The 14,006-nt window shown below is 42.7% G+C and overlaps 1 protein-coding gene across 1 annotated transcript; it reads right to left on the bottom strand.

The window, feature by feature from the left end:
* Positions 1-1,782: 1,782 nt before the first annotated feature.
* On the bottom strand, positions 1,783-10,640 carry chpfa (chondroitin polymerizing factor a). The gene is made up of 4 exons (XM_080497877.1): positions 10,193-10,640; positions 7,269-7,833; positions 5,631-5,813; positions 1,783-5,497 (listed from the first exon to the last, which is right to left on the bottom strand). The coding sequence occupies exons 1-4, from the start codon at positions 10,480-10,482 to the stop codon at positions 4,235-4,237; spliced, it is 2,301 nt and encodes a 766-aa protein (XP_080354003.1). The 5' UTR covers positions 10,483-10,640; the 3' UTR covers positions 1,783-4,234.
* Between the last annotated feature and the right edge of the window lie 3,366 nt (positions 10,641-14,006).

Below are 14,006 nucleotides of genomic sequence, written 5' to 3' on the forward strand. Positions count from 1 at the left end.
TCCTCCCTTCAAGTAATCATGGGCCATACATGGCTGTTTAATATTCATAATCATGTGTCACTTTGACATTTTCAAAAGGTTCCCAATCACAGTCTCTGATGGCATCCTGTACAGGCTATGCATAACAATCTTCTCCTCTGTCATCAATAATTGTAGCTATCCTCGGCGAAGTCACACAGGGGACTGGTGTGTTGAGATGAATACAGGGCTGCGATATAACTGGTTGAATTCTTCTTCGACTGCTTCAGCCTGCCGGTCAGTGTGGAAAGACCTTTTATCCTGAAGATGTAGTGTTTATCCACACTGTAAAACACAGCCAAATTAATCCTGGATGGAGGGGCATTTAACAACAAGGGAAACTTAATTACAACAAGCTGATTTTTACAACAACAGTCTGCATGAGGTGCCACAGGACGGCGCGGCAGGTCTGCACTGTAGCAGATGGGACGACTTCCTCGCTTGACAACATGTAGCTCACGTTCCTGGAATTCCCCGACCTGTGACTCTCTGCTCCTTTCTTGCAACAATGCCCAGGGACGCTACTCTTTCCTCTTTTTTGATAGCTCCGTGACCCTCTGTGCTTATTGCATTAGAATTAATGTAAACCAACCAGCTGCAGATGTCCACTTTTGAATATGAGCCCCCCCCCCCCCCCCCCCCCCCTTTTTTTTTTCTTTCAGCAGCGGAGGCCTGAGAGAAAAAAACATAAGTGTGTGGTGATGCAAGCACTTGTCAGGAATTCATAAGGAGAATTTCATCCCATAACTGGCGGCAATGAGAATGGACCATCCCAGCAGTAACACTTACATTTTGTACATAAATGTGACCTTGTGATTATTTCCTCTGTTAGAACACATTTTATATATGTTAAATAAATATGATGACTATTAAAGTTTAGATTAAAAAAAAATAAAAATGTGCCTCTTAAATGTAGAGCCGAGTTCACTTTATCTTTAGTTTTTTTGTTCTTTTTCTTTTCTTATTTTGTTTTGCAGCAGGATGACTCCAGGGTGGAAGACAACCATTTGAAAGCAATTCCAGAATGAGACAAAGGTGCAGGTTATGAGACTTTGACCTCATCCTGGACGGACGACTTCAGGAAAACAAAGTGGAGAAATTCAGGGCAACGTACATTTTTAAGTAGGAACTTTGAAGCCATTCTTCTAACCATCATCTAAATACTTCTCAAAATACTCTTTAGGTGAACCCAGTTCTTGTGGAGAAGAGACAATTTATTTTTGGTAGCAGCACGACCGTGTCCCCACGTGGGAGGAGAAAGTCCTGGGATTGAATGTAAACCGAAGTACAAAATAATGACTTACAATTAACTCCCAGCTGCTCTGTAGTTATGCGGTTTTACAGCATGCCTCAGGGTAGTGCATATAGACCCTTGAAATAACTAAAGCTGTAATTAAGGTTGCAATGTTTTTCCCGAACCCAGACATCAGGAATATCTCCAGTCTGAGCAACAATATCCACGACAATATTGCCGGTGGATTGGAATGGGAGTGAATTAAAACTGCGTTTCTAATGTAGAGAACAGTTTTTAAATGTTGTTGTGAGCAGCGGCGGCTCGGCAGCCGGCAGTCTGAAGACCTGAGCTGCAGACCTTTCAGACACGTTCTTCTGCTGACACCTAAAGGACAAACTGGATTCTGTAGCTGCAACATTAAAGAACTTCACTTTAAGGTTGTTTTAGTTTCAGAGACGATATAAAAGAGCAAACGTTTTATTCAAATATTCTTTATTAGAATTTACAATAATTCACAGTTTTCTGGGAATTACAGCACCCAAATATATGTGATGAGCATCAATTAAAACATATTGCTATGTTTGTAAACCACCGGGCCCAAACACCGATGCATTTTACTGCTTTGACATTGATAGCAAATGACGATTAAAATACAGTTTTCCGACATGACAGAGCGACCTGTTAAATTTTGTCACAAAAAATATTAAAATATCAGCTGCTGTGTAAATAAAGCTAAAACAGGTTTAAAAATAAAGTCTATAAAATATTTATACATGTACAGAGAATAGCATGAAAGCCTCTGTTAGTGCAGAAGTATTTAGTATCTGCATAATTCAGGTGATAAAAGATAAATAAATTATAGACAAAATACATAAGAGGCTTCGCTCAGTGACGGTGGTAGTGTTAACGACATGGGATGAATAGTCCGCCCACTCCCTTGATTCCAGACTCCTCCTGCCCACAACAATAACTTCATACGGGGGTCTCCACCCTCCAAGTTTCACAGTGGTTAAGATTCATCTTCTGATTCAGCTCACTGTCATTCGACTTCCTCCTGGAAGAACATTCAGACGACGGCAGCTGGTGCGCTGCCACTGTGAACGGCTGCTCTCGTGGAGGAGATGCGTTTAAAAAGAATAAAAAAATAAAAAATAAAAAATAAAAAAAAGACCTGAATGGCAGGAGTTTCCCCCCACTGCCACCACTGATGTAGTGTTTCCAAGATATATATTAAATCCAATTTCGGTTAAATAAGAAGGACTTGCCTTGATTTTATGAATTACAAAGTGAATTTGATGGAGGGGGGGGAAAGTGTCTGGTGTCAGCAGAATACATCATAAGATCTGGTCAAAAAAAAAGTTACAGTGTATTTACTTAAACGGGTTCAAGACAAAAGTGTGTTCTTAACAGTATTGTGACGTACACCCTGCTGCACGAGAGCCAAATGTCTTCAAAATCAAAAGTCCCATCTTCTGTTAGACATCGATCAAGTCTCATGTTAACTGGAATATTGCACATTATCCTGTACCATTGACCTCAGCGTAACATGCATAATCTCCACTATTACTTTTTCAAGCAGCGCCGCAGGAAAGACCTCCCATAGGAGGAAGCAGCCACTCCTACAAGCCAGTATTGACCAAGACATCAAATCTTGTACAATACAAAAGCAAAACACTTTGGAACAGCTAAAACATTTCTTTTAAAAGGAACATTACCAGTCTGTATTTGGCGGCGTCAAAAAATGTGTCATCTACTCTTCAAAACTACAATTTCAAAGTACTGCTGTTCACAAAAATGGAAGAAGAAGAAAAAAAAAAAAAACCTGGGCTGTCAGTACAGAATTATTATTCAGAATTATCACTGCATCTCAACTTTTTTGCAAAAAAAAAAAAATCTCAGACACAGAGCTGGCCGTGTGTCTTCATTTGTCAACCCCCCACCCCCCCACCACCACGCTCAGAGGCACATGTGCAGCCTGTAAATGGCTGGTAGCATGTGGAACTAATATGACGTTCACCACGAGCGCACTTAACTTTCCCAGCTGCAACAGAATGCGTGTAGCGAGTAGCCACATTTCCCATCCATTCATTTTGTAGTTATTTCTGTAACAATCTTTAAAAAATATCGTACATCCCCCGTAAAGGGTGACTTAAAGATGACTGAAGACTAACAGCCAACATACATAATGTCAGTGTGAAGGCACGTGTACAAAGATGCACTCTGACCAGTACTTATCAAAAGTGCAATGTGTTGATGCCCTCCTGTCAAGGGGCACACAAACTGTAGCGCTCCATCGTAAATCTATCAAACTCCCATTACAAGTACCGTTTATCATAAATTGTGACATTCTCAGAACGAGTGTGCCCCGTCCCCCTAAAAAGCAACAACCTGCTAAAGCTTTTCGTCGCCTAGAACTCATTGCATATGTTCATTTGGCTTTGATACACACTCCACACACTCCACAAGAGCAACTGTAGCCACTACGTTCGCTCAGACACCAAAACTATATGCAAAACTGCAGTGAGCACACAAGTTCCTTGCAGGAGTTTCTGAACTCAATTTAAAAAAAAAAAAAAGAACTGCTTCTAACAGGTTATATGATGTCTGCCATTTCTGCCCTCTAGTGGTCAAAAATTGCCCGATTCCATTTTGATATTTATCAAAGTACGGTAGTAAAAATATTTGGTTCTAGAAAGTCATCTGAATTACACAAAACATTTTTCTTTAGGAATGTACTGCATTCACACTTCCTAAATATCAAAGATCTCAGACCGAATAGCCCTTGATTTGTACAGTAAGATGAAAAATGATTAAGTACAGCTTCAAATATGGGATGTATTTGGATAAAGTGTTACGGTGTCATTGATGTGCTGCGTCTTCTTCAGCACAATTCTCGCTTCTATCCAGAGCCTTTTGAAACACACTCATCTGTTCAAATCTCTTTAAATGCACAAGAGCAGATTTTTTGGGATGTGGATATTTTCAAGTGCTATTTCCTTGTTCTTGTTCAAATAGCAGCATGGCGAGCTGAGAGCGAGAGGCGATCCCGTGCAGGTTGCTCTGAACACATCGATGATAGAGGTCTTCGCTCAGTCTGGAGTTGCAGACGTGGTAGGTGTATTGCTGGTGCAACGCCGGCTCGACCGCCCTGAACACATGCAGGTTGGAGTATTGGACAAACATCTGGTAGATGTCCAGGCTCTCTAGAATCTCCTCGTTGTCCTGGGCGTCTCCCATCATTCGACTGCGCGTTGTCATGAAGTCGGAGTTGTAAAAGCATGCCTCTTCGAAAGAATTGCGGTCAAAGCGACCGGCGTCCCTCACCAGATCGATGGTGGCTGGTCGTTCCTGGTTGTGATAGGCCACGTCGGGATTGTAATCCTGGAAGTGGATGGGGAAAAACACCTGCCAGTTACTGATGGCGTTCATGCGGCATCGGTTGAGGAATTCAGAATTGATGTTTGTGTTGACTTTAGCCAGGAAGAACAGCGTGTCCACTGGGTGCTTCTTTGAGATGATGTCCATGTACTTGATCTGTGACGGCGTTTCCGTCTTGACGCTGATCCACGGGATTTTCACCGTTGGATATTTGTGCTCGTATTTGGCGATCCGAGCCTTTACGCTGGCAAATATATCATTCTGATTCACCTGCTGGGCCTCCTTTGGATCGTAAATGAACAAGAAAGTTAGGATGGCGTTCTCACTGGTCTCAAACGCGTTGGAGGCAAAGCCCTCCAGAAAATGGTCGACGTAACTTTGGTCATCGTGAGTGAGGGGGATGATGATGTGGACCCGAGTGGCTTCGGTCACGTAGGGCATGGGAATGATCTCGATCCAGCTCAGCGGTCGCACGAGGTGAACTCTCTTGGTGATGGAGCGACTGTGACCTTTCTGACTAACAGCCTCCAACTGCAGGTCTAAGGTGTACTCCATGCCACGGGTCGGGTCAAAGCGCCGGTAGCCATTAATCAGCTGCTGCTTCTTCAGCTGCAAGACTGGCATGTACTTCTTGTTCAGCTCGTCGACGGCAGTGCCGATGACGTCGGCCACATCCATGTGATCGATGCCACGCAGCTCACACTTTGGAGACTCATCCAAGCAGGAGTAGATCTCCTCCTCGGTGAAGTATTCCCACATCAGAACGTCGAATCGATTTTTGGGCTCAAACGGTGGGTTGATCCCCACCGGCCAGTGGGCGCTTCGGTTGCCTTCAAATGCAACCACGCTCACGTTTTTTATCTCTGCCTGCGGAAACACACACACACAAAAAAAAAGACTTCAAATCTCAGCTTCTGACTGCCCACTGCTCACATAAAGAGACATGTTTTTATTTCCGACTCATTCCAAGGTGATTTGTGACACTTGGAAATCAGCTTACCTGCAGCTTAGCGATCTCATCGTAAGTCTTCTGCAGTTCAATCTCAGTGAAGTATCGGTGCAGCCGGTACATCAGCTCAGGGTCAGAGACTGGATGGACGGTCAGAGCGTTCTTAAACTCTTGGCTCTGTTCTTTTTTTGGATCGGAGTTTTTTCCCAGCTCATAATGTTGGTACTGACGTCCCTGGAAAGAAGCACAGAGGTCTTTTCATAAGGCGCGAGGGCATGACAGACACATGCCTAATGTTATTCCAAGCTCAGCTGTTATGCCGCGTTACTTCATTTCAAGCAAACATTGCATGCGGTCCAGGCAGCGTCTTGGATGCGTCTCCAATGCTCGCAGGCCGACTTCAACCATAATTGCATAGCGAGTTTTACCATCTACAAATAAAACACAACGGTGACGCTGCTATAAATTCAATGATCCAGAGATTTGGACAAATTTAGACATCACGCTCCTTCCAGGGACATCGAATTCAAGATGTACTTGATTGTTGCCACAAAGTTGATTAAATAATTTTACTCCAGTTATTCGTAATGAAGGAAATTCAGTTCAGCAACAAGTTAAGAAGCAAAAAGTGTCTCAGCAGAATCCCTATCACAGGCTGGAAACAGAGTATCCATCGAAGGAGCTTGAGTGATTTAAAAAGTGAATCCAATCTGATCGAGCTATTTATGAAAAGAACAAAGAATAGAGACATTTCTTTACAGAGCAGTAAAAAAGCTACTCAACAGCTCACAGCCCATAGCATGACACTTAGTGAAGCCATGTCCGTGCCTAATTACTATCAGTGGCGTTGTCTCCTAGCGTAAAGAAAATATGTCTGGTGCCGTTTTCTGCTCCCATACAAGGAGTTTTAGCTCCCTCTTGATTTTCTCCCTTATCTGAGCGGGCTCTGCTAACATGCTCGTGAGTTGTGGCACTCTAGTTAGGCATGTTAGTCACTTCTCGCTGTACAGCAAGATGGTTTCCTTCTCCGGGGATAAAGCCATAGAGGAAGATTTATAATCAGTCAGTCTGGAGGCTTGTCTTTTACCTCTCGGTTGCTTCCTATTTTCAAAGAAATTGGAATCTTGGACATCTTTAAGGCCTCCTGAATGACAGACAATCACCTCAAAGGGCACTAGGACAGAGGTTGAGTGACCTTAAATGCTAATGACATTATAGGAGCAGAGCATGTTGACCCACAGGGGATTTTCACGCCATTAAACCTAAGCTGAACTCTCAGCAGCGCTCTCCTCACCTGTTTACCTTCTGCATGTTACCGCTGGAGCTGCAGGGAGGAGAAAGAAAGGCTGAGGGGCATTAGCAAACTGCTCTGTAATATAAATACCATCACTGTGCTAGCATGGTAATTATAGTTTTATATAGTTGCCTGTCATTTTTAAGTGCTGTCCAGAGGCAAAGGATGACTTCAGCCCATGACAGTTATGTTTTTCTCCTCAAAAGAAGAAACATGTCACACAGCTGCTCTAAATAGCAGCCTTGAAGCACTTTTTCTTTGTGGCTCAACATTGATTTCAACTCCGAGCGGCATCGTTTCAACAGTTAGAAGCTCGGAAACTGCCACACATTGGAAAAGCGTGTCATCGGAATGAGACATGTCCGGGGCCCCGACAAAGAAAACGCTCCACCTACCTCGTATTCATTCACACAGTTTGTTTGAGTGTAATCAATGATGCATCGTCCGAGCCACTCGTCGGGCCGAGCGCTCAGGATGTCGTTCCTGCAGTTTTCCAGGAAGGGCTGAAGCCGCAGGAGCAAAGTACGCGACAGGAGGTATCCATAGCCTCCGAAGCAGTACTGTCCTTGCATCTCCCCGCCAATGAACTCCTCGGGATGGCCCATGTAGAGCTCTCGGTCCATGCTCAGGTGTCCCACCAGGGACTTGATCCTGTCGGCCTCCGTGTAGGTGTCGTCCTGGACGAAGTAGAACCAATCATACTCGTTGATGAAGTGGTCGAAAATGTACCGGACGGTTTGAAACATGTTCCATATCAGTCGCTCGTCCCCGTGAGAGACCACAAACATGCCATGGGGGACTTTGCGGTTGTGCGAGCCCGTGAAGAAGACCACGGGGTCCAGGTGGTGGCTGATGGTCCGATTGACAGCTACGGCCAGGCTGTTGATGGTCGTCTTGGATGTTAAAACCCCGACAAACAGACGCTCACGGATCCCCAACTCCGTGCTGACGTACTTGGCCCTGGTAAGAAAACAAAATGACATAGAACATAAATGAAAATTGACCTTCAGAGATTCAAACAGTGACTCCACTCTCTAAAGAGATCACTTCCAAAGAAAAATGCTTGAATCGATGTTTCTACATTCCACTTTCTGTAAACCTCAGACAGCCAGAAGCTTTTAAAGACCCACCCCCTTGTGGTTTTTCATGTCAAAGACAATGCTTCCACGTCTCATGGCACACATTAGCCCAGTTTACTGTTTTAATGGAACTAAATGATAAATATTTCTCTAGAACAGAGTTGCCTGTATGTGAGAAGTTTGACTGTTTATATTCATACTCAAAGAGCAAGAATAACTTTACTGGACTTTGACAGTTGTTTGACATTCAACTAAAACACTAGAACTCGGAATTTCTGTGGAATTCATGTTGTATTGTGTTTCAACAAGAGAGCAGCATGAATTGTACTAATTTACCAAACATTTTACTTTTCTTTTCACACAACCTGGTTTAAATAACTCGTTTTTTTTAAAAGCTTATAATTTGCATCTCCATTTCAAATATATTTTTATTTTCCTCACTGGTCTGGACTGGACTGGTCTATACAAAAGTTATTAATGGTTAACCCCAAAAGAAAACTGTAAACATAAGTTTGTAAATGTGACTAATATTTAACCCGAGGAACATTATTTAAGACTGTTCCATTGATGGTGGAAGCGCAATCGGCAAACATTGCGAAACAAACATAAAAATGCATCCAAACACAACAATATCTTTGTGTGAAACCGACTGGATCAAAACAAATTAAATTATATTCAATTGCTTAGACACAATTGACACATTAAAACTATTGTACTTGTAAAGCGATTATTAGAGCATACTAAAAGAAACATGACCCAGCTCATCTTTTATTCTCTTTGTGATATCAATCACACACATAATGAGGCTGCAAATATGGCAGAACTGGAGTGGAAATAAACTTGTCAGAAACATTTTTTGCTGCTGTGAACGTACTCCAGGAGAAATGACTCACCTTTTGTCATGTATGATAATTAAATAATACTTTATAGGGTTGGGTTGATAGTCCAAAGCATAAAGGGCATGTCAACAAACCCATTGTCACAAAACAATCAATTGATCACAACAACCAGATCACTCAACAATGGAAAAATCTAACAACAATTGTTGAACTCAGTCAATGGCACCTAATGACAGCCTCCATTCCCACTCTTTACGATCTGGGACTCCATCTATCCATCTCATGCACTTTATCTCATTCTGTGTTGCCAGGAGCCGCAGCTGATCCCAACTGACACCGAGCAATGTCATTGTGGACCCCGAACAGTCCTCCAGCCCATCGGAGGGACGACACCAAGACAAATAATCACACAAGCATACACATGAGACACTAGTTAACCTCAAACATGTTTTGGAACTTGCAAGAGGAAAACAAAACAGATGTACAGGGAGGGAAATGTGACCTCCACATAAACAGGCTTCCGGGATCGTCCCTCCATTCAGATTCATTCCTGGCTAAAGGTAACCTGTACTCTGGAAGCCATGGTATCATGGTTGTCTTTGTCTCTTGAGTCATATGCTTCTCCACTGGTCCAGGTTCATTTATAAAGCAATTATTGGGCTTCTCCCATCACACCTCTATATAGATCTCCCTCAAACAATCTGTGGTCTTTGGACATCCCATCTGCCTCCATCCCCAGAACACGGTCTGAGTTTGGGAAGATGGCCTTCATGGACTCTGCTCTGTCTGGATGAAAAACTCTTCAAACATGACTAAGAGTATGGGAAAGTATCACCATTCATGATTTTAAGAATTATGCTAGTTTATTTTAAATGGCCAATAGTGGAGTGTAAACCTTCTTCATGTGCATTAGTGGTGTAGTCCATAGTAACTACATTTCCAGAAACATAGCACCGTCACTTTCTTTTAGTTTATTTATGATTTCTTATCAGTGCAGTTCCGCCTGTGTTTTGTTTCAATGCTGTCATTTTGGCCAGGTCTAGCATGTAAAAAGAGATCATTTGAAATCCAGCAACTTGCGTGGCGAATCAGGGTCAAATAAAAAAGCTGTGATTTAAGCTGTGCTCTAATCAGAGTTAGAAAACACAGCAGGGAAGCGGGCTTCCGATTTGGTTAGATTTTCAGCAGAGATTTAATCCGCGGGAGTAAACAAAGTCTTGATACGGACGGTCGTTAACTAGATATACCTGTTCCATCAGTGTTTGATGTTTATCGCTGGTCTACTGAGTGATGGCCGGAGGGGATGAGCCACTCAGGCCTGCTGGACTCTAATAAGATGACCTGGATTCAGACTCTGTTTTCCAGGCTGTGGCCGCCGGAACAAGTGAGCGCAACTTTTACCTGAAAAGTTTCTTTGGCTCGCTCGGCATGGCTTGTTCGTACGGGACGATCCTGGGTTCGAAGTCCTCCTCGGACTCCGCATCGCTCACAGAAGAAATGGAGTTGGGCTTTCGGGCTCCTTTCAGCATTCCGTCCCGACCCAGAGTCACATCCTCGCCCTCCGGACCTTCCGTGAAACACGCTTCATCCGTCCAGGTCACACTCAACAGGCTCAGCATGAAGCCCAGAGAAATGCCGATGGCCACCGGGCCGAACGACCGCAGGACGGAAATAAACATTGAAAGTCTCATTTTCAGCGGCGGCTCTCCGCGTACAGGCAGTCCGCCGCCAGTCCGCTCGCTCCTACGTCGTCCGAACAGGCCTCCGCTCCGGTGCAGCTCGGCTGGACATCAAGCCTGAAGTCGGGCAGTTGTATCTCCAGTCAACTTGTGGAAAAGATGCAGCTTCTTCCTTAAATTTTTACGCAGATTGTTACGTGTCAGTCGACAGCTACCTGGCTCCTCCTCCGCTCTGCTTGCCGTTCGCTTCGGAGGAGGGACTATTTGCGCCCAGGGCCGCGCGGGGCGGAGGGATATTGGGGATGAACTGCTGAGTGACCACCAGCTCCAGGTGTAAGCCTCCGAGTCCGGTCGTTCACGCGCATGCGCCGCCATATTAGTCCGGGCGAACAGGTGCTGTCATCGACTCCTCCCTGGTACTTTCCTCTCCCTTTATTCAACTCTCTATGAAATATGAAATCACCTCTTTTAAAACTTCAACCTTTCAAAGGAAAATTACCCACAGAAGAACGGGAGAAAAGGCTCTTACACTAAATTCACCCACATTTTAACATCTCCACATTCAAAATTCTCAAAATAGTTTTTTGACTTAACAGTTATTGATTCAGAAGAAATGGAAAGAAATGTGGAAGTTACCAAACAAGGTCACTCTCCAGGGTCACCAATGAAGGGTTCACAGTGGCAAAAAAGAACAACGCAAAGCAAAATGCTTAAAAAATATAATGATAATAATAATTGTGTTATTTGTAGCTCAGTCATCATTTTATCATGCTTTACTGATGGTAAAACAAGGTAAGAACTACTCTTATATTGCGGTCAACTCACAATTTTAAGTTGTATGTGTTTTATGAGACAACTTTTTTTCCATCTTATTCGGCAACTATCACTGGAGAAGTTTACCTTCAGTTGTTGTAGCAGATGTAGCTAATATGTGAGAAACCATGGATGTCCAACTCGTCTCTTTCCATTCTCCTCTCACTTTTATCTCATAGCTCACGAGATCATTTCTCTTTTTCTCACCATTCTCTGTCAACCACAGATATAGTTTTGTATGAAAACCCCAGTAGATCAACAATAATCAGTCATTTCCGTCACCTTTCTTCATAATTTTCATCTTCCTTTTGAACTTCAGCAACTGACATGCCAAGATAAATTGAGTTGTTGCCATGTCATTGACTGATCAAATATTTGCATTGAAAAGTCATATTTAATAAAGTGGTCAGTAAGTGTATCATTTCCATATCAAATATAGAATGTTTCTTATCCAGTGAGTATGAGAGGGAGGACGACTCAATTTTCAGGTGATCGGTATGAGCCGTCGAGCCAAAAGAGTTGTCAGGGATATAATGTCTTTTTAGGGCTTGTGAAGTGAAGCTGAAGGGGAAACGCCAAATAAAACACAAAGTGCGCATGGTTTTATTCGCTCCCCTATAACCACCAAGAGAGTATCAAAAATATCTGTCCAGTATTTACAGAGAGGGATAGGGCCATAAAGAGTAAATCAGGTTTGCAGGTGACTGCTGAGACCTAATTGGGCTACATTTTGATAAATAGCTAGCTAAATGTACCTTTGTATGGCAGCCCCCCTGAAACTGCAACATGTCACCATGGAACAGGAAGTGTCCTTCTGTCCCTCTTGAATTGTGACTCCCATCTTAATAATCTTTTAGATTCATATCACGTCAACTGTATATTATATTCCCAGGTTGTATCCTGAATGTAAAGTCAGTACAATAGTGCATTTTCAATTTCCAGCTGGCAGTTTTCTCTAGAGCGCCATTATTAATGGTTCCATTGGAGGTAATGAGTCTATCATGAGTTTCCCTCTCTGCACCTGCTCTGTCATGTACATTATACTTGTGATTAGCTTTGTCCTCATCTGCCTGGCTTTGGTGAGTCTCTTCCAGTCTCTGTGCACCTCAACCATCAAGATCTGAATTTGTGGGCCATCCTCTGAAACCCAAGATTGGTGGTTTGATCCCTTGATCCCACTTGATCCCACTGCCCAGCCATCGCAATTGATTTGTGTGTGTGTGTGTGTGTGTGTGTGTGTGTGTGTGTGTGTGTGTGTGTGTGTGTGTGTGTGTGTGTGTGTGTGTGTGTGTGTGTGTGTGTGTGTGTGTGTGTGTGTGTGTGTGTGTGTGTGTGCGCGTGACTAAGTGAGTATGACTGCTGGTGTAAAGTTCTTTTGATCTTCTGAAGTGGTGAAAATGTGCAACATAAATGGCATCTATTTACCAGTAACATTTACTTGTGTTTGTGTAATCTAAAGAAGTTAGACTTTACAATTTTGTTTGTATCAAATTTAATTAACTGCAGTCTCATGAGTGGGACTTTTGACAAGAAAGAAAGCTTGATGTCATTTAATACAGTCTCTGTGGATGACATTGTGCAAGACCCTGAGAGCTCATGAAAGGCTTTCTTTGTCTCATAGTTTCCTCATGAGGTCACGGCTATGGCAGTTCCAGTGAGTTTCCCAATACTTGCAACATAAACAGACACACAACGATAATATTGACTAAGAGAATAAAGTTAGTTGCTGATGTTGATCACTTAAAAGCATATAGTGAAGAGGCTCAGTTTAACTGTTTAAACACAAAACAGCTGTTCCTGAAAACTTTACATGCTTTATATGTTTTTAATTTTGTTTGTTTGTTTATTTGTTTGAATAATTTAGGCACTCAGCAAATCTCTGTTCTCTTGTGCCCTCTGGTGGGAAGTCCAAATAATTACCTTAATTAGTTTCAAAGTTTGTAAACATTAAAGGCAAATGACGACTAATGACAAAGGGCCAAGGCTCTCATCAGTTTTACACTCAATTAAATGCATTAGACAACAAATGTGCCTCATTACAATAGGTTTCAGTTTGAGAACGGAGACCTTTGTGATCGGTCCATGTAAAACTGTTTCTATCTTTTGCGACTATTGTTTTTTTGTGTGTTACACTTGCTTCTTAGTGAACATGTCCCTGGTTAGAGTCTAGTTGGGCTTGGTCAACTTTCTGTGTGAAGTTTGCGTTTTCTGTTCACTTTCAGTGGTGTTCTATATTAATCACAGCGTCTTTTCACATCAGCAGCTTCACATCAACTTCACATCGACTATTCACGTTGGATCAGCTTATTTCTGTTCGTGACAATTTTATACACAAATATCTCAACTGTGCAAACATTGTGACAACTATGACGTTGCACCTGCTGACACAGAAGAGACAAGGTTAGTACTTTTGACCCCAGAACACTAACGTGTCAATTCTTCAGCCTCTTTAAAATCTTCACCTATTTAAACTATTCAACTTTTAAACTTTGATCGGGTGACATTCCCAGTCGGGGTCCTGCAAGTGGCGAGGAAGCGTTCAATGCTGCTTGCAGCTTTAGAGAATTTGCTCTTTCTTCCATGTTGTGGACAAAGCCCCATTTGTCATGTTTTTGAATTGCCATATTGATAATCCAACTCAGATTAAAAAAGAAAAAAAACAACACTTAAAAATGCAGACATGGAATAAAAGGCTTTGTAAACTGTGACCAATTACAGGGTAA

The sequence above is a fragment of the Blennius ocellaris genome (assembly GCF_963422515.1).
Source record: "Blennius ocellaris genome assembly, chromosome: 6".
NCBI classification, from domain to species: Eukaryota; Metazoa; Chordata; class Actinopteri; order Blenniiformes; family Blenniidae; genus Blennius; species Blennius ocellaris.